The sequence below is a fragment of the Branchiostoma lanceolatum genome, chromosome 3, assembly GCF_035083965.1.
Source record: "Branchiostoma lanceolatum isolate klBraLanc5 chromosome 3, klBraLanc5.hap2, whole genome shotgun sequence".
In the NCBI taxonomy this organism is placed as follows: Eukaryota; Metazoa; Chordata; class Leptocardii; order Amphioxiformes; family Branchiostomatidae; genus Branchiostoma; species Branchiostoma lanceolatum.
The window spans coordinates 18,651,832-18,672,213 of record NC_089724.1 but is presented as its reverse complement, the minus strand read 5'-3'; the positions used below and the strand labels follow the sequence as shown (position 1 = coordinate 18,672,213).

At 41.1% G+C, this 20,382-nt stretch overlaps 2 protein-coding genes across 4 annotated transcripts; one reads left to right on the top strand and one right to left on the bottom strand.

The window, feature by feature from the left end:
• The first annotated feature begins 303 nt into the window (after positions 1-303).
• LOC136430809 (nucleolar protein 14-like) lies at positions 304-13,374 on the top strand. 3 transcript variants are annotated; one of them, XM_066421784.1, is made up of 26 exons: positions 304-437; positions 786-876; positions 1,176-1,301; positions 1,711-1,845; positions 2,321-2,459; positions 2,751-2,824; positions 3,140-3,205; positions 4,619-4,717; positions 5,335-5,421; positions 5,723-5,791; positions 5,934-6,028; positions 6,370-6,464; positions 7,419-7,738; positions 7,892-7,946; positions 8,138-8,268; positions 8,389-8,474; positions 8,666-8,801; positions 9,039-9,140; positions 9,934-9,996; positions 10,479-10,569; positions 10,832-10,916; positions 11,207-11,284; positions 11,565-11,712; positions 12,125-12,249; positions 12,553-12,708; positions 13,072-13,374. In XM_066421784.1, exons 2-26 carry the CDS (start codon positions 817-819, stop codon positions 13,172-13,174), a joined length of 2,724 nt encoding a protein of 907 aa, XP_066277881.1. In that variant the 5' UTR covers positions 304-437; positions 786-816; the 3' UTR covers positions 13,175-13,374. The 3 variants fall into 3 exon arrangements, with proteins under 3 accessions (XP_066277881.1, XP_066277880.1, XP_066277879.1); XM_066421783.1 differs by having other exon boundaries at positions 7,413-7,738; positions 10,835-10,916; XM_066421782.1 differs by having other exon boundaries at positions 7,413-7,738.
• On the bottom strand, positions 10,569-20,171 carry LOC136430810 (aromatase-like). Its single transcript, XM_066421785.1, has 10 exons — positions 19,478-20,171; positions 18,463-18,613; positions 17,733-17,884; positions 16,833-17,018; positions 16,309-16,426; positions 15,793-15,904; positions 15,336-15,498; positions 14,782-14,905; positions 14,215-14,335; positions 10,569-13,690 (listed from the first exon to the last, which is right to left on the bottom strand). Exons 1-10 carry the CDS (start codon positions 19,620-19,622, stop codon positions 13,472-13,474), a joined length of 1,491 nt encoding a protein of 496 aa, XP_066277882.1. The 5' UTR covers positions 19,623-20,171; the 3' UTR covers positions 10,569-13,471.
• Positions 20,172-20,382: the final 211 nt, after the last annotated feature.

Below are 20,382 nucleotides of genomic sequence, written 5' to 3'. Positions count from 1 at the left end.
ATACAAAATCTAGTCGAGAGTATCGAAGAGTAAAAATAAAATAACAGTATTAGCTGGTGAGCCAAAGAAGTTCATAGAAGTAATATTATGGCAGTAAAAATAAAATATAGATAAAATGATAGCAGATAAATGGTAAGCCTTAACTAACATTTCAATACCTAGCTGAAGCAGGAAACAATGGAATTTATATACTAAAAACAAACGAAATTGATATGAATAACAATACGCAACTCGAGGGGAGTATGATAAACAGTGCCAGCTGGGTGGCAGGTGGATTACTACATGTCTCGCTAGGTGGCGCCATAGATCTGTGCTGACCCGAAACGTGACCCCAAGATGGCGGCCGATCGCATGTGAGAACACGCTGTCTGATATTCGTGGAAGCTTTTTGACAAAAGTGCAGGTTCCAGACAAATATCGTGATCATCCAGACATTTGTAAGTTACTGATTGACCCTTTTCATTTACCTGTCCTAGTTAAAGGACAATCAATGTGCAGTAAATGCGTAGGAAATTATGTCGCATGTGAAGCGTTAGATTTCCCACATGCGTTGGGCCGGAGGGAGGGAGGGGGGCTCAAAATATGAGTGAGAAAGGAGACACGAACAACTAGACTCACTTCGAGGTTGTGATCATCGTCATAACTTCTTTATGTCTATATGAAAAAATGTATGTACGTTTTGTAAGGTAAACGTAACTGCCATAATTTCTAGACTCGGAATTGCGGGATAAAGGACCGTACGCGTGCATGAAAATTATGCTTTGATTGTCATGTCTTTATCTTAGAACCTGTCCCAAGGCAAGGAACGCCTCCAAGATGAAGCACAAGTACACATCTAAAGCTGACTTTGTGCGAAAGAATAAAAAGAAAGCACAGGTGAGATTTCAGGACATCTTATAAAACAGTAATGTGGGACGTAGCATGCATGTTTGTAAGATTAAAATTTTATGAGACATTATATTTGCCAACATGGTAAATATTGTCATATTCACACGATTTGACAAGTACAGGTGTTGGTGTTGGGTGGTAGTGCTGATACCAGTTTGTGATGTGCCCATTTTTTTGGAGCAGTTTGCTTTCAAGCACACATATGGCACAGTGCCAATGACTCAAACTCTCTGAGAAGGAAACATGCTCCTCGACTAATTATTTGAGCTTTGCTGTGTGATTTTCAGACCGATGTTAAGTCTAACCCTTTCGAAGTGCGGATCAACAAACAAAAGCACACCGTCCTGGGCAAGAAGCTACGCAGATTTGACAAGGGCATGCCGGGCGTCTCCAGGTCAAAGGCTATCAAAAAGGTCAGTCCTGCAGTCACTTCATGTGATATGATTGATTTTTCTACACTTGTATTATTATATTTGTTATATTTTTCAAGTGGTACGTTGTTTGATAAAATAGCGTTTTCAGTCCACATATTTTTGTATCAATCTCAGTGTAGTGGCGTCGGTGTGGCGTAACGGTTATCGTGTTGGCTCAGAACCAATAGGTTTCAGGTTTGATACCCGCCATGCCTGACGCTGTGCCCTTGGGAAAGGCAATATTCCTACTATGACGGTGGAGTGATGCCCGCCAAGGGGGTTTAAATGAGACCTCCTCGGCCCACCAAGCCTCTTCGGCTGATCTGCCAAAGACCACACACGGATTTGGTGTGCCAGTATGCCAACATCTGCACATTTCTCAACAAGAGCCATATATTGTTTTTTTCAGAGGAAAGCCACCCTCCTTCAGGAGTACCAGCAGCGAGGCAAGCGGAACCAGTTTGTGGACCGGCGACTCGGAGAGAACGACCCCGAGATGACCCTGGAGGACAAGATGCTGCAGAGGTTTGCCATGGAGAGGAAGGTACGTGTACATGTAACATAGTCTTTAACGTTACTTAAAAGGTAAAGGTAAAGCAGTCATCCTCAATTGAGGTGAAGCATAGTGCTTTTCCAAGCTAGTGGTACACTGGTAGTGCAATGCGGCTTTGCTGTGGCACACTTTTTTTTGCCAAGCATACCGGGTCACCCCGGGTCACCCCTAAGTAATTTTGTGCAGAGGTTGGACGCTTGAGGTTTGCCAGCTTTAAGTCCCCATCTAAAATGATATTGCAATCCCTTACAACATATCCGAGCTGGGGCCAAACTTCGATCAAAGCTAGGATCAAACTTCGGCCCACAGAGCCACAGAATTTGGTCCAGATCGCCATACATACAAATGTAGCACATGAACTAATCAGTGAACATGGAATGGTAACTTTTCATCATGGGTACATTTATTCAGGTTGTAGTTGCAGCCCATGATTCCTTTTGACTCCATGTATTTCTGACCTCTGCAGACTCACCATGAGAAGGCAGGTGCCTTCAGTCTGAATGAAGAAGAGGAGCTGACTCACTTTGGACAGTCCCTGTCTCAGATCGAGAAGTTTGAGGAACCAGACAGCGACTCTGAGGATGACGCCACCGGAAAACTCTCAGGTACCACGTTTTGTTATCTTTATTTTCAATTTTGATATTTTACCTTTACATTTTTCATTTGCAATAAGGTTTTGCAATATGTTTGAACTTTGTATTTCTAATTCAGTGCAATGGATAGGAGAGCAGAGCCACAATTTACTAAATCAACGGTAGTTGTCAAAACAGCTTGAGTAATCTGTACCCTATAGTAACACTGTTAATTTCTACTGACTCTTTCAATACAAGCTTAGACTATCTGAAAGTTCAATTTTGATATTAGTTTTAACTTGAGTTGTGAATGTTCGCTTACAGGTGAGTATGTGAAGGAGGCCCATTTTGGAGGGTTTCTGACCAAGAAGACATCTAAGGACAGTTTGGAGGAAAAGGTTTGTTGTACATTGTGCACATTTTAAACAATGATGTATATTCTCCGATAAATACAAATTGTGCAAATTTTAAACAATGATACATGTACGACGTATAGTGATACATGTATATGAATAATATGTATATAAAAGGGCAGGTTTTAGAGGTCCACAAATCATAGCCTGAAAGGTACATGTACTGTGTATTTTAATCCCATTTGTTAGTAACCATTTTATGTGATGTGTTTTCAATCAATCAATCAATCAATCAGTTGATCAATTGATTGATCAGTACAATCATCCATGCTGACTAATGATAATATGCGTCCCCCCCAGTCCGACAAGCCAAAGTCAAGGCAAGAGATGATAGAAGAAATCATTGCTCAGTCCAAGCAGAGAAAGGTACCATTTTGATTTACATAACTAGATAAAACTAAACAACAGCTTGTTATGCAGAAAACTCTGTATTTCATTTTGCATCATATTTCTTTCAACAGGTATGATATACGTATATAGGTATCTAGGTTAAAACTTGTATGTATTTCTAGGCTGTTGTAACAATGTTGATTCTGACATGGTTCATCCCCCCGTGTGTGATGTACTCAGCACGAGCGTGTTGTAACAATGTTGATTCTGACATGGTTCCTCCCCCGTGTGTAATGTACTCAGCACGAGTGTGTTGTAACACTGTTGATTCTGACATGGTTCCTCCCCCGTGTGTGATGTACTCAGCACGAGCGTGTTGTAACACTGTTGATTCTGACATGGTTCATCCCCCCGTGTGTGATGTACTCAGCACGAGCGTGTTGTAACACTGTTGATTCTGACATGGTTCATCCCCCCGTGTGTGATGTACTCAGCACGAGCGTGTTGTAACACTGTTGATTCTGACATGGTTCATCCCCCCGTGTGTGATGTACTCAGCACGAGCGTGTTGTAACACTGTTGATTCTGACATGGTTCCTCCCCCGTGTGTGATGTACTCAGCACGAGCGTGTTGTAACACTGTTGATTCTGACATGGTTCATCCCCCCGTGTGTGATGTACTCAGCACGAGCGTGTTGTAACAATGTTGATTCTGACATGGTTCATCCCACCGTGTGTGATGTACTCAGCACGAGCATGTTGTAACAGTGTTGATTCTGACATGGTTCCTCCCCCGTGTGTAATGTACTCAGCACGAGCGTGTTGTAACACTGTTGATTCTAACATGGTTCATCCCCCGTGTGTGATGTACTCAGCACGAGCGTGTTGTAACACTGTTGATTCTGACATGGTTCATCCCCCCGTGTGTGATGTACTCAGCACGAGCGTGTTGTAACACTGTTGATTCTGACATGGTTCATCCCCCCGTGTGTGATGTACTCAGCACGAGCGTGTTGTAACACTGTTGATTCTGACATGGTTCATCCCCCCGTGTGTGATGTACTCAGCACGAGCGTGTTGTAACACTGTAGATTCTGACATGGTTCCTCCCCCGTGTGTGATGTACTCATCACGAGCGTGTTGTAACACTGTTGATTCTGACATGGTTCATCCCCCCGTGTGTGATGTACTCAGCACGAGCGTGTTGTAACACTGTTGATTCTGACATGGTTCATCCCCCCGTGTGTGATGTACTCAGCACGAGCGTGTTGTAACAATGTTGATTCTGACATGGTTCATCCCACCGTGTGTGATGTACTCAGCACGAGCATGTTGTAACAGTGTTGATTCTGACATGGTTCCTCCCCCGTGTGTAATGTACTCAGCACGAGCGTGTTGTAACACTGTTGATTCTAACATGGTTCCTCCCCCCGTGTGTGATGTACTCAGCACGAGCGTCAGCACCAGAAGGAGCAGACGGAGGACCTGAGGGAGAAACTCGACCAACAGTGGGCAGAGTTTCAGACTTCACTTCACTTCAACAAAAAGGTCACAGAAATATTTGGCTTGAATAGTTGTGTTCATTTGGGGAATATCAACTAGTACATGGTAGTGTAAGGCTTTAACAAAAAGCTTCAAGTTCAGTTGTAGTGCAGACTGTTGTTATTTGCATGGTAAGTCTTTGTTTTAAGAAAAAGAAAATCCCCCCAAATATCTAGTACAGTATCAGTACATAATGTTATTTTTAGTGAATAATCGTTTGATCTTATTTGTTATGGCAGTAACAATTTTTTGAAGGTAGATGATGTTGTCTTTGATGTTTTGCGGTTAACACACTTAGTTTACACTTTTCTTAGATTAGGACATACATGTACGTGTAATTCAGCCAGCATTCATGATAATGCTGATTGTTATTACCGGTAGCCTTTGTTGCAGGCTCCCACCAGAAGGACTTTTTTCCAATTATGTGGTGCTTACGTTTTTCTAATATGTATCTCTCTGCCGAGGAGCGTGATGGGAAAAACATGTAATAAGAACACAACAACTGATCGAAAACAGTGGCATGTTAAAGAAGAAAAAATGTCCTTCTGGCGGGAGTCAGCAATGTAGGCTGGAAGGTTCTCAACTGTAAGTGACGTTGATAGTAATGATTATTTCCTCCACAGTCACAGCCCAAGGAGGAGAGAGTAAGGCCCAAAGCGGATGACTATGACATCATGGTGCGAGAACTTGGCTTTGAGATCAAGGCCAAGGTGAGTTGTTATTTCACCTCATTCTCTAGTTCATCACAACTGTCAGCCACATTTAGTCTGTACAACCTCTGCCACAGTTATGGATAGGAAGGGAACAACAGGAACAACACATCAAATTAAATGTAAAATCACTACATCAACAAATGCAGATGATGGGCAAAAGTTGTTTTTTTCTTCTGTGTGTCATATATTTCTCACCTGATGAACTTGCAGGTCCATTGTCACATACATACAACTTTAATATTTTTTAACCTGAAACGGTGACATAACAGGAGGCAAAAACTATGTGTTTTTTTTTCAGGCTTCTGACCGACTGAAAACAGAAGAGGAGCTGGCCAGAGAAGAACAGGAGAGATTACAAAAACTGGAGGTGAGTTTAAATGGGCAGCACTAAATGAAGTTTCTTTGGTTTTTCAAAACTATCAAGAGACTAATCAGAGCAGACGACTTACCCTGAACACTTGCCAATGTGGTGTCAACTTGTAATCCTAAATGTACACGTCCCCACCTAGGCTGACAGACAGTTGAGAATGAAAGGTCTAACCCAGGAAGATATCAGAGAACAACAGCAGAACAGACATGTATCTGCAGATGATCTGGATGATGGGTAGGTCTATGTACAATGATACCTCTCTCAAGTACAAGGTACATGTATGTCTAATATACATGTATGTACAATAAAAGTAATACTGATAAAACAAGCGGCCAGGATACATCATATACATTCTATTCACAGAAAATTGCAATCTTGTTGCAGTGAAGTTTAAAGTGGTAAGCTTTTTCTTTGGTAAGCGATGCATGATTGTGCAATGTATTGTATGTACACTAGACACAGTATTTCTGATACACGTACTTGAAAAGCATAGTCACAGATAAATGATGTGTTCTGGGAGTATGAGGTTGTGACATTCATACACTGTTACTGTGTTTGATGCCATGGCCCAACAGGTTTGACTTCATCAGACCAGAGAGACTTCAGCTGGCCTACAAAGATGGGAAACTGTTGCTACCAGAAGGAAAAGAGCTGATACCATCAACTTCTGGTAAATTGTTCTTCATCTTTGCTTTCATGGAATGTGTTTACATGTTGGTTACTTTGTTCTCATTGTGCTACACCAACACTTGCCATCAAGTGTTGTCTGTGTCATCTCCAGTTATACAGTAGAATCCGCTTAACTGCACCACCCATTTGTCAGCGTTTTTGGTGCAATTATCCGGCTGGTGCAATTATGCGAAATGCCCAGCTGGACCGCACCACCATGGGCGAGGGGGTCATTTTAGTCAGAAACACTAGCACAAAGAAAACAGACGAAATTATTCAGTTATTAACTTTATTTATTGACCCTTTGCTGAAAATAAAGACATGACTACGAACCTGTTTTGATTTTGCATTCTTTCATTTTTCCGTGCGATCTACCGCATTACAACACACGTAATGTTACAGGGGAGGCATTCTGAAACATCGTCATGCCACTCATGGGATGACAGTTTCTGTGTTACATTACGTAGAGTGCAGTTGTCGATTTACGTAAATCATGTACCGCTATGAAACTAGGAACTGAAACTAAAACTTGGTTACTGATTACTGGTGACCCGCCCAGGACCTCCCATACGATTCCTATCAACGTAACTGTCAATGGAGACCCCCTTCTTTTGTTACTCAAAACAGTTATAAACATATTGGCGGTATTGCGCCTTTACATCGGCAGGTATCAGCTCATTTGTACCGCGTTTGCCGATTTTAGCGCACCTTTTCAGTTAACTTGTCGAGGATTTTTGAAAAAAAATTGGTGCAGTTATCCGGCATTGGTGACCATGCGCGGTGCAGATATGCGGAGTCACTAACAATGTAGTGAATGGGAACCGGTTTTGGAAATAGGGATTCGGTGCAATTAAATGGAAGGTGCTTTTGTCCGAGGTGCAATTAAGTGGCTTCGTCTGTAACAAGTCTTTTTTTGTATCTGTATGATTTAAACATTCTTGTTTGACAGATGCAGATGATAAACCAATCAGAAGGAAGTATCACAGTGAGGCTGATGGATCTGAAGCTGACCAATCAGAAGATGAGGACGAGGGTCATTCTGAAGAAGATAATTCTGACCAATCAGAAGGCGAGGGCAGTGACCAATCAGAAGAGGAAGATGATGATGATGATGATGGCTCTGACTTAGAATCAGAGAAGTCTGCAGAAGATGTTTCTGGGGAGGAGGAGGAACAAGAAGAGGAGGAAGAAGACAAAGATGAAAGTGAAGAGGATGGAGAGGAGGAGAGAGAAGACAAGAAAGGAGAGGAAGCTAAAGCAATGGAGAAGACAAAGGTACAAACTTTTTTGTTGTGTGGCATGGTTTAAATATTTGTCAAAAGTTATACTATTTGGTTATTTGTAAAAATCAATATGATTATATGTATTTATATATGTTACCACAGAATGATTTTGACCAGCAAGTTTGTTTTCTACAAATTGTTTCAGGAAAGGAAGGCTATAGCCGAAGCAGCCCAAACAGAACTTCCTTATACCTTCAAAGGTAAGATTTGAGTGAGCATATCCCTTAAGTTGTTTTGCTTGAATGTCAAGTCTCTTACTCTACATACTTGAAGCATCAGAGCAAGATGTTCAAAACTTCTTTATTGTGCAAGTCAGCAGTTTATACCTCCTTTGTTTTAAAGAAATGCTCTTTTGTATAAAATTTTTGTGTAATATGTTCTCCTTTCTCAGCACCAGAGTCTTTGAAAGACCTTATGGAGCTCATGGAAGATCAGTCCTATGACAGACAGCTGATTATCATAAACAGGATAAGGAAATGTCATCATCCTAGCCTGGCTGAGGGCAACAGGACAAAACTGCAGGTAGGGACAAACCTTTCACACTGTGGGATGTTTTGATGACGACCTTACTTAGTTTATATCTCTCTTGAAACAGTATTTTCAGTAGTAACAGTCAAGTTAAGCAAATATCTTTCTTTCCAGAATTTATTCTCTATCCTGCTGGAGTACTTTGGAAAGCTGGCCAATCAAAGCCCTGTTGCCATGGAGATGATTGATGGATTAACCATGTGAGTACCTACTGATTTCACAAATCTGTGTTATGCAAATAGAACTACTGCTGATATGTTGGTTGATACAATGATATATATGTATGTACTATATGGGGGCCCATAAAGGAATTCTTTGGGAGGAAATAACTTTACAAGCTGAAGTTATTGATGATGACCGGTGATTCATTTGTTGTCTTCCCCTATTCCAGCCACCTGTATGAGCTGGCCCAGCAGTCCCCTGGCCCTGCCGCTGACACAGTACAAACTGTACTGAAGAACAAATACCACAAGTTTGACTCTGTCTGTCAGAGGAAGGGGAGGGCCGTGTATCCAGCTGTAGACACAGTAAGTCTTACACTAACAGTCTTTCCGTTGGTTTAATTCATTTGAGGTATTGACATGTTAGAAAATTTGAAACAGTTCTTGTTTAACATCATTCAACATTACAATCTCCTGTATCCTGTGATATTCCTGTGATATCTTGAATGAAACAGTGCCAGTTGACTTCCTTACAAACCTTGATACAAACTCTGTCCTGTCAGCTATGATGAAGCCAAACCTAAGTGTTGGTGTTGTTCCCAGCTGTTGCTGCTAAAGCTGGTGTCCGTGATGTTCCCCACCTCAGACTTCAGACACAGTGTGGTCACCCCGGCCATGTTGTTCATGGCACAGATCCTCACCAAGGTTTGATAACAGCCTGATTTGTTTTGTACAATGTATGTATAGCTGGTGTGTTATGCCGAAGGGCGGTTATACCGGCTTTACAGATACAGATACTACCTTACATACATGTAAGGGCCTGAGCAAATGCATCATGTAATTTTTTTGAATACTAACTGATGCTTGTTTTCAAATTTAGTCATAGTTCGTGTACATGCACACTCGGCATAGCTTGCTCTATCCGATGCCCTAGTCTACAGGGTTTGAAATTCTTTTTTTTGGTTATTTCAAGTTGGCAAAAATTTTACTTGCAATTTGAAAAAGTAACTTGCATTATTATTGTCGGTATGTAACCGCTTTGCTGTACATACATACTCAGCCTGACATAGCAACTTTTATAGCATTATAAGAAGACTAAATGTCTTAATACAGATTTATTTATGTAGCCTTTATTGTTTAGTAGTTAGCACTTACAATTTTGTTTTGCAGTGCTTACACAAAGTCACAATCCATTGGTATTTGCAAATTCAAGTTCATATTGTTTTTACTAGCTTGCAAATCTTGAAAATCACTTGCAAATTGCATAATTGTATTTCGAACCCTGGTCTAGTAATAGTATATAATTGTAGCATTATATGATTATACATTATTATAGTCGTCATTGAGTGAAAAATTGTATATACCAGCATAAATTACAGATGCAGTAATGCTTACAATTAATAAATCAATTGTTCAATCAATCAATGCAATACTGACCAGAGTTGTTATATCGAGAAAGTTTGTAGAAAGTTCCTACCATGACATCTGCCTTTCACAGTGCCCCGTGACCTCTGGGAGAGACATTGCCTGTGGGCTGTTTGTTTGTACACTCTTCCTGCAGGTGGGTTGTTATTGTAACTTTATGTTGTCATGACATCAAGGATCACATTGTTTCAAAGACTAGGCTATAGATGAGGACATAAAACTGGACAGGATATGGGAGATTCTTTATACACATATCCAAAGATCAGCCATATTTGGGACAGTGTTCTCACCGCAAAAGCGCCACCTACATTGGCTACTTATAGCAGTGAGAAGCAGTACTCCAGTCAGAAGCTCTGAAGAAGGTGTCTGATAGACATCAAAACGTTAGCAGGGGAGATCATACCTGGTTGTGTATAAAAAATCTCCCATATCCTATTTTCTACCAACCTGATGAAATTGTTTTCGGGGATAAAACTGGACAATCTTTTTAGCATCTTGAGCTACTGGTATGAATAAAGAGATACAGATTATAGAAAACTTGGATGGAAGGATTGAATTTTTCTTCTGTGGCTACTTGTGTCTACCAAATTAATGTAAAACTCTGTTTTTCTGTTACAGTATGTGTCCCTGTCCAAAAGATTTGTGCCTGAAGTCATAAACTACCTACAAGGACTTCTCTACCTTGCTGTAAAGAAAGAATCTGGAAAAGGTTTGGTACCCAGCTCTATTTATTGTAAAACATTCAAAATGAAAGTAGTAATAGAAATTATTGAGACATCTTGTCTTTCAATGTACACGTTGTTTCCCTTTTAAAAGCCCTTTTCCATGTCTGATGTTATGTGTTGGGCCATTTGAAAGAATATCACCCTCTACATGCTTACACAATAACAAATAGCTATTCCTAAGTTCCCGTAGTTACAGTACTGTAATGTAAATACAGCATCCTGAATCGTACATTTGTACCTTTCCAGCAGTAGATGTTGAAGTTGTCCCACCATTCAAACACAACAGTGCACAAGGCAACCTACTTGTCTTACAGGAAGAAGACGGTTCAACGTGAGTAAAGTGTACAGAGTATTTTTGTCTTCTTAACAGTCAGTTTGTATGAGGAAAGTGTCAGGATAAAACACCAACACTTAGATTTCTCTATTCTTTTACTTACCATGTGTTAACATCATTTGAACTTTTCATAACCATATACATCTACTTGTTACTTGCTATTGAAACGTGATTTCATTTTTCCCCATTGTACAATTTGAAGTTACCTTGTGCAGTACTTTATACTCTGATTCAAGGATCTTCATAACCTTGAACTATCACATTGATATTTTGATATTTTTTCTTAGATCCATGAGTATCAAGCCTTTGCCTTTGGACTGTCTATCCAAGAGCCCCATACAGGACACTGATACTGATGACTTCAGGTAAGAAATGATCTGTGTGCACAGAACAGCATGATTTAAGTGTCAGAAGAGCCAAGTTGTATTCATTTTTGCTATAAGGTCACCAAACAGTTGCTGTGAAAATGTGCTTATAGCATTATTACCACAAAAGAGCAGATTGTAACATACTAGCAAAAGAGCACTTCATTTGTACTCAGTTTGTCCAAATGCCTAATAGCATGTATAGCACTGCAGCAATATCTCTCAAGATAATTCTCTTTATATGAAGCAACAGTTACCTAATGTTTTTTTTCCTCTCCAGAATATGTGCCACTCATGCCACTCTTCACCTCACCAACATGTTCGCCAACATGTACCAGAATCTCCCAGCATTCCACGAGATTTTCTCACCAATCAGAGACCTTCTTTCAAAACACCTGCTGTTACCTGCCTATCCACGAGAAGTGCAGGTAGGTCAAATTTACAATTATCACGATGAAGCTCTGAGCGTCTATTGACGATAGTTTCAAAAATAAGGCCAGCGCTATCTTACTTGAATCTAACATGTTGAACTTATCAATATCCATCACGAATAAGATCAATACTTTAAATACATTCTGTAAAATCAGATGGTTTACGTGTTTTTAGCACAAAGTATAAGTGTTGCTTCATGTACATTCTAAGTACCATGTCAGTCATCTTAGAAAGCCTGCTAACTGAAATCCTGCATGTACGGTGTACGTGTATATGACTTCACCTACAAAAAAATTGTCACAGAAGATGTCTACAATACACTCGCACCTTGTAGTAAAGTATAATTACTAACATTATACAACTCCATCCTCACATTAGAATAACCACTCTGCTGACCCCTGTTTCCAGGATGGTAGGTCCCAGTTTCTACAGCTCATGAAGGGCGACCACAGTCAGACCACATACTGTCCCCTGCAGTATGAGAAACTCAAGCCCAAACCACTCAAGCTGTACGAACCCAAGTTTGAGGAGGGGTAAGTACTGCTACCTGTATCTGTATAGTCTGTATAACTGCCCTTCATTGTTTAAAGCTATCCTTTACGAGAAGAACCAAACACTGCAGTTTGGTGCATAGATGTTTAAGATTGTGTCTTTGAAAGAATAAGCCACAATTTGCACTTGAACAACAGGGAACATGTATTGCTATGAGTTGCATATAAGTGGTGTCACTTTGGATGTCTTCCAAATTTCTAATATCATTCTGTAAGTTATGACCATTCTGTGTCCTCTAATCTACATCTGGCTAAGACTAAGATTTTCCATGCTTTCCCGCCCAGCTACAACCCCGAGCGGAAGATAAAGGGGAGCCGTAAACAGAAAGAGAAGGAACGCCTGCTGAAGATGCACAAGAGAGAGATGAAGGGAGCGGTGAGGGAGATCAGGAAGGATACCCAGTTCCTGGCCAGACAGCAGCTCCAGGAACAGATGGAAAAGTCAGTACTCACAACTCTCCTGATGTCACTGATAGGACTTGGGTTATTTATCAAAAGAAATGGGACATTGTTAAGTCCAATGTGCTCTTTATTTCTACTTGGGAAGTTTCTGCATGGTTTAAGATTGAAATATTGGGTTCTCAGGCTTATAGAAGTTTTTGATTGCTACTTGATCACTGAAAACAACTAAACGAAATATTTTACTCATTTTTAGAAAAGAAATGTTTTAATGAACAGACAGTTGGTTTTGCTGCTTCTACAATTCTGAATGAACCTTGTAACATAAGGTTTTCCTGTGCTGTTTATCCCCTACACCGTCACATTTTTACAGTTGGTATAACGGACATGTCTGTTCGTCCCCAGGGATGCGGAGAGGAAGAGGAAAGTGAAGGAGATCATGCACCATCTCTCCAGCCAGGAGGGAGAGTGTAAACAAATCGCCAAGAAGAAAATCAAGATTATGTAGGAAAAACTTAAATTTCATTTAATCTCAGAAGAATTTCATTTCATTTTAATTTTCCAGATATCATTATCAGCTGATGTAAGTACAAACTGCATTGTATGTCCATTGTGATGACTACCTTTTTCTGTCTGCTGGAAATACAGTACTCAGCCCCTGTTTATGCTTAAGTAAAACCTTTCAAACATAAATATGCCTCAGTTTTATTCCTAACAGTGTGCTGTCTTTATTCTAATGTCTAAGTTTTGGATGATTTTGAAATGTAGTTGAAACCTTACGAACTTTGCAATCAAGCCTGACAGCCTAGTTTCTCTCTTCAAAGTACATGTAACTAGCATTGACAGGCTGTTGTGCAATGTCCCAGTGAGTCTCGATGCCCTCTAGCGACTCCCCCGAGACTGCATGGAGGCGGTATTTGCGCAGAAGCGTACACATGATGGCCTTCATCTCAATCATGGCCAGGAACTGGCCCACGCAGCCCTTCGGACCGGTGCCAAAGGGAACGTACTCACCCTGGAAGTCCTGTAGAGGTGTAACAAAGTACATTGTAGAATAAGTGTAAACTACAATATTTTGTAAGTCGGATTTAATATACATGTACATGTAAACTATGTTCAGAAATCAATTGAAAACAAACACTGAAATGTGCAGGTAAAGATCAGAATATTTCAACAGATAGTATAAGTCACAAAGAAACAATAAATATCTGCAGTACATATAAGACTGAGTAGTCAAATGTTTAGTGATTCCCATAGGGCAACATGATAAAGCCAGGACTACACAGCAAAGGAAATGCCCCTCAAAGGAAAGGGAAGTTTGCAAATCATATTTTTTAAGGATATCCTCCAGCAAATGCAAGCTGCTGAAAATATCATTACTTCCTGTGATACAATTTCATCTCAAATGGCCATTGTCAATCCCTAGAAATCACAAGATGATGAAGAGAATGCTGAACATATTCTATAATTAGCTCACAGACTCATCAGCCAATTGATTTTCCTTCTGTGTGATAGGCTTAGAAGACAACACAAACAAAGATACTGTACCTTGTTGTCAAAGTGCTGAGGGTTGAAGTGGTCCGGTGCTGGGAAGTTCTCCTGGCGCCTGTGCATGTCTGCCAGGTTCAGGATGATGTTAGTCCCAGCAGGAGTCTCAATCCCATCAATCCTGCACAAACACGAATCCCTTTAACCATCTCCCTGCTGCCGAACCTTAGAACCAATAAACTACTGTGCCTGAAAGGCTAACCCAGCAGGGCGAAGGTTAATAACATTTGAAAACTTGAAGTAACTAAGATGATGATAATCTTGATTGCATATTCATGCCCAGATGGGCGAAATGTACATGTACTTATGACCACACATGATCAAAATATGTAAAATACAGATCATTGAGTACTAAAATGCTACATTCTAATGCGAAATACTAAAAGTCTATGTATCAAACACTGTATGCTATTGTTGATCTACAGTATTGCTACAGATAATAATGCAGACAAATATCATTACATGTATATGTCAAGTTGGAAGATATTGTAAAAGTTGTTTACCACTCTGATATTGTTTTTCACGGGTGATATGAGTACATAGTAAATGATGATGTAAGTTAGGAACCTGTCATCCTCCTTTGCTTGGCGCATGATGACCGGGCCCACTGGCTTGATCCTCATGGCCTCCTTAATCACACGCTCCAGGTAGACTAACTGAGGCAGATCGGCCTTTGTGGGGTCACGCTCTCCTGGAGACAGATATCATCATAGATGTGATAATGCCTTAGTCAATGTAAAGACTAAGGGCCAGGGGGTGTACAGCCATACAGACATATGGCAGGGTGTTTTTTATCAGTGAGAAATGTGTGCTCAGATGATCATCATTATTCACCTCACAAGGTATGCTGGGATGTGTTCAGATTGGGAACAACAAAGAATATATCCCATGATGCCTTACAGTGTGTTTGATAATGTGACACCCTGTTGTTAGTCTTTATCTGTGTTAAAAAGTACATTATTTTACAATAACCTTTTCTTTTCCATTAACAAGTGACAAGAACTTTATCTGTTGTAGAGAAGATAGCTCACCCTGTCCTTAACAAAAGGATCTTTAGATATTCCATCCAGCAGCATAATGCCCCCCTACCCCTACCCCCTACCCTGTACACCAGTCCTTACCGAGGATGTCTCTCATCTCCTCTAAGACTTTCTGCTCGACCTGTGAGTTCTCTGCGACGGACACCAGCAGGTAGTAAATGGAGACTGACGAGGTGTCCGTCCCTGCCAGCAGCATCTCCAGTACACACTGCTGCACATGTGCAGGACTCACCTCTCCTCTCTCCTGTAAACAAACATGTACAACTAGATTTTAACCTTCTCCCTGCTGCCTAACTTAGTGGCCAACAGAAAATTGGTAGCCAAGGCTACTTCAGTGTTCTAAACATTTAACAGATCAGCAGCATCTCCAGTACATGTACACACTGCTGCACATGTGCAGGGCTCACCTCTCCTCTCTCCTGCACACAAACATGTATTTGATACTGCCACAGTCAGTGATTTAGAATTCAATAGACATGAATAGTGAATAATCAGAAAATGTGATGATAAAATGGTTTAGCTCAGTTGTGGGCATTACCTCTGCCTGCAGCAGACACGTGGCAAAGTCAGGTTTATCGCTAGATGGCGCTGTTTTCAACTCCTCCCTCTTGTTTGACACCAGCTCAGCAATAGCTTCATTCAAGTCATTCCTGGGAGAACAGAGATGGATGCAATTTGAGAAATTGTCCAAGGATTATAAGTAAGATCAGGAGTAAATCAGGACAAAATGCTGCTGTTAGGGCAAACCAACTTACTGTATTCTAAAAGTAAAGCACTTGCTGTAAGTCTGTCCCCTTTGTTTTCAGGAATATGAACTGTGCAAACCTTGGTAAGACAGGTGCACAGTAGTTGGTTCTGCATCCTTCATTGTCAGACGAAGTATTACTAGTGGTGGTCAGGGTTGCCACACCCACAGTCATACTTCGTCTGACTGACAACCGAAGAAATGCAGAGGACAATTTGGATGATTGTCTTTTTAATCTATGTTCTAATCAACAGAGCATGTATATATGGAAACTTGTATGTGGAGTGTGTACTGGAGTTGTTGACTCACACAGCCCGACAGTGCTTCCAGTAGAGCATGGGTGTCATCAGATACAGAATGGGAGGCCGCAGTAGGAAGAATTCCCACGCCTTGAAGTAGCGAACGATCCTTCCTACAAGATCATCCGCTGGAAAATATCATAGTGAAAACAACATTGATCAGTGATGAAAGAGGAACTGGTTGAACAGTGATAGCCAGCCCATGTGGTGTACTTGGCTCGGTAATGTTGACTTTACAAGTTGAAGGCTTTTTTTGTGTAAGCATATGCTTAAAAGAAATAATTGTTTAACAGTTGCTGAGTGTTATTGTACAAGAATACCTCTTCTTGTGTTGCTACTAGAAATTCTGTATACAATTTAGTCTATGCACAATGTAGATTATGATTTTTTAAAATTATGTCACCACAGAGATTACCAAATGTCTAAATGTATACATACTGTACACCTGTGTCCTGAGCATTTCGCATAGCCGTCGTTTCTTCTAAAACCAAACTGTGCAGATATCAGATAGGAATAGCAATAAGTACAACTTACGATCTGCGATATGTACGCCCAGTGTGAGGTTGTTGGTGACCTCCAGTGTAATCCGTCGCAGGAAATCCAGAGCTTCAATTTTCCCATCAGCTGTCTTCTGTTGGAGAGCTGCAATGTTACCCATCTGCCGATAGGTGGCGTCCACAGCTGTAGACGTTGCTCGATTCAGGGTGTCAGCGTTGAGAGCTGATGGATGCAAACATGGAAAGAAATTTAGCATCTTACAGAAAATCTTACATTGAATGAAATTGTACCAAAGGGAGTTAAACGTTTTAGGTCATTACTTCGTTAGATTAATTAGTAAGGTTAATATGCAGGTTGGATATGATATCAATTGTAGACAGATGGCTTTTTTGTATAGATCTTACATATCTTATCTTCCAGACACAGGTCGTTAAGCGATATGGTCAATTGACACATGGACTACTTTTCAGAACGTGTTTCTGCTTTTAGCATACAGACAAAGACAGAGATAAACGAAGGCTTTTTCCACACGGAGTCACAGATCAATCACCGTAGTATATGAACAAGAGTTTGTGACAATCTTTGATTAAGCATGCTAGCACTAGGCTCTACCTCTATATCATAAGCACGCAAGCTCTACGGAAAAACGAAGGCTTTATCCACATCTTGTGTCTTACAGACACGGATAGTTAACATTTGATTTAGCACTAGGCTCTGCGTTTCATTATAAGCACGCCGGCTCTGGGGCATTTGCCAAATCTTATATCATATATACATCTTATAGACATGGCTCATTAACCACCATGGAAAATTTACAAAAGGTTGTGACAGTCATGTATTAAGCACTAAGATCTGCCTCCATATTATAAACACGCACGTACTTGGTACAAATCCTATACCCACACTACCCCCTCCGTAAACAGATGACCCCCTCACCTTTTTGAAAGAACCCCCTGAGCACCCTCCAGCCGTCGTCCCCGTTCCATATGATGCCGTTCTGGTACATGCCGATGGCGCTCAGCCCGGCCCTGCTGCCGAACCGCCGGCAGTAGTTGTTAGACTTCAGAACGTACCAGGCAGCAGACGGTCTGGTGATGAATACATTTACAATGCACACAGCGGTCACCAACCTACCTCACACAATCCAAACATATAACAATGATCTGGACATCTCAAAACAAAACGCAAACACTGGTGTCATTACGCAGTGTTTGTACTGTACCGACAGGAAACCGGTTTACTTTTTGCAATGAAATTATCGGCGCTCTGATGTGAATTTTCCGCACCTCGTCAGATTTGCTAAAATTGAAATGTGTAGATCTACAAGATCCTAGGAGAGGGGAGGGAATAACATGTATCAACAGAGCTTACATAGGCACCGGGTGTGTATGTGCATTTAGATGGGGTTCTGTGATTATTTTTCATTTACAATCTCTCATATTTTCTCTCTTAGAATACGCTAACATTAAATAGCTTTGGTGACCCACCATCATTGCCATTAATATATACCAGGTTTTAATGGTGGCGAATGTCTGATATAGCCAGATTTGTGTGCATGTCCTGCATTTCATAAGGTAAGGTGTATAGAGGGGGGTATAATGGATTGCGTTTAGTTTTCCTATAACAGAACCTGTCAGAGTTATGACATATCTCAGGCAGCACCCACCGGGTTATGACGTAGGTCCTCTCTCCTGCAATCCACACACGAACGAAGTCCCCATAGCACTTTCCGTAATGAGCCGCCGCGACCGGAACGCCCATCCAGATGAACCGGGCAAAACTCAGCAGCGGACCGAAACCAAGTAACCAAGGGGGTCCTGTCGATACAGATGACATATACTTAGTATACATGTTATTCTTGGTGTATCGAAACTTGGCAAAAGTCCATTTTGTGACATGGGAAAGCCAGAATGGCGAACTGAGTGTTGCTTGAAATGATAAGAAATTAGTCGGAAGATCTGTCAGACGTGTATCAACGAAACTGATCCTGAGTGTCGGAAACAATGGCAAATGCAAAATATTCGTCAACGAGTACGTTGGTCACAACAATTTGCGGGTCTGACTATATCATATGGAAACTCTGCTAAAAGTCTTGACAATTTCAACAAGAATTTATTGTCTGAGAGTTAATTTCCGTGCCTCGATCGTACGAGCTGACTGCTTTCGACAAAAATACGTTGTTACCAGGTGTGCACAAGGTCGATTATAGGTACCCTTAACGTATGATTAGGGATCGTTCTGAAAGGTTGTATATTGGAAAGTAATGAAAAACAGTCATTTGCAGCAAATATGGTGGGATAATACAAAACAATAATAGAATGAACAAATTTCAAATTAATATTTGGCAAGGAAAGCATTCTACCATTCTGTAACCCCAGTTACAGACCATTTCTGAACAGTCCTGTTCTGTAGACACACCTGCAACGGTCCAACTAACATTATTTAAGAACAGCTTCCACACACTTTATATATCCCCATTCCTGCGCTGCGACGTAGAGTTTGACAGGGCCTTCAACGAATATTAAAGATAAAAAACGAATCTTTTTCATGCTTTGTGCGTTTTGTTGTATTTACTGGCATTTTTCACGATATTCCAATTAAGAGTTACACAAACCCAATGTAGGTCACAGCAAGATCGCCGTCTAGTGGAATAGGGGCCGTAGTTAGACAAAGAAGCTCACCCGGCACATCCACGATCCTGCCTGAGGCCCATCCTCCCCAGGTGAGAACCAGGGCGGCGCCTGTCACGATCGCGGCGATCACGCACGTTAGCCCCGCCGACCAGGCCTGGAGCTGCCCGGTGAGGAGAGAGATCACTCCGTACATGTTCGTCCCCTTCTCCCTGACAGGTCTACCTTACGCGTTCTCAGGGCTCCGCCCGACGTACTTCTGACGTATACGAAACTACGGGACTTTTTTTCGGGAATTCACCAGCAATATGATTTGGTGGGGAGTTGTCTCACAGACGTCATCGCGGTAATTGTAAACAGCGCCCTCTGCCTAAGCTTGAAATCCGTTGGAGCCCGCAGGCATGTACATAGTTATAGGTCTCTGGTTATAGGTCAGGGGCAGAAAAGTACTGCTCATCTTAATCTCCACTATGGCGGTCGGCAGTCAGAAAACATTAGAATCTTCCACCTCAACATCTGCTTGGATACATGTATTATGCTTCCATCTGCTCGGACATTATGCTTATGTATCGGATTGACGTCATAGTTTCGTCGAAACTTTATCTTGCGAATGAACTTGTATGTATGTTTACATGCCCAGACAGGTCCATGCAAAGACCTTATTGTGTTTATTCCTAATCTGAATGCACCAACCAAAGGCTGTCTGTGGAAGTGCTGACTAACATGGAAAATGAATGGAGGAGGGTTCCTTAAAAAGGGAGATCGTTTATATATGCAAATATATTTCGACTCTCATTATCTTGTCTTACTAAAAATGGTGTTTGGAGTTTTTGGAAGATAAAGAAGGGGGGGGGGGGTCGGTCTGTCGATTACCGAACACTTAAGTTAATGATATCATAAATTTCAAGGAAGATAATCACTTTTCAGAAATCTATCAGAAAAGTATGTTGTTTAAT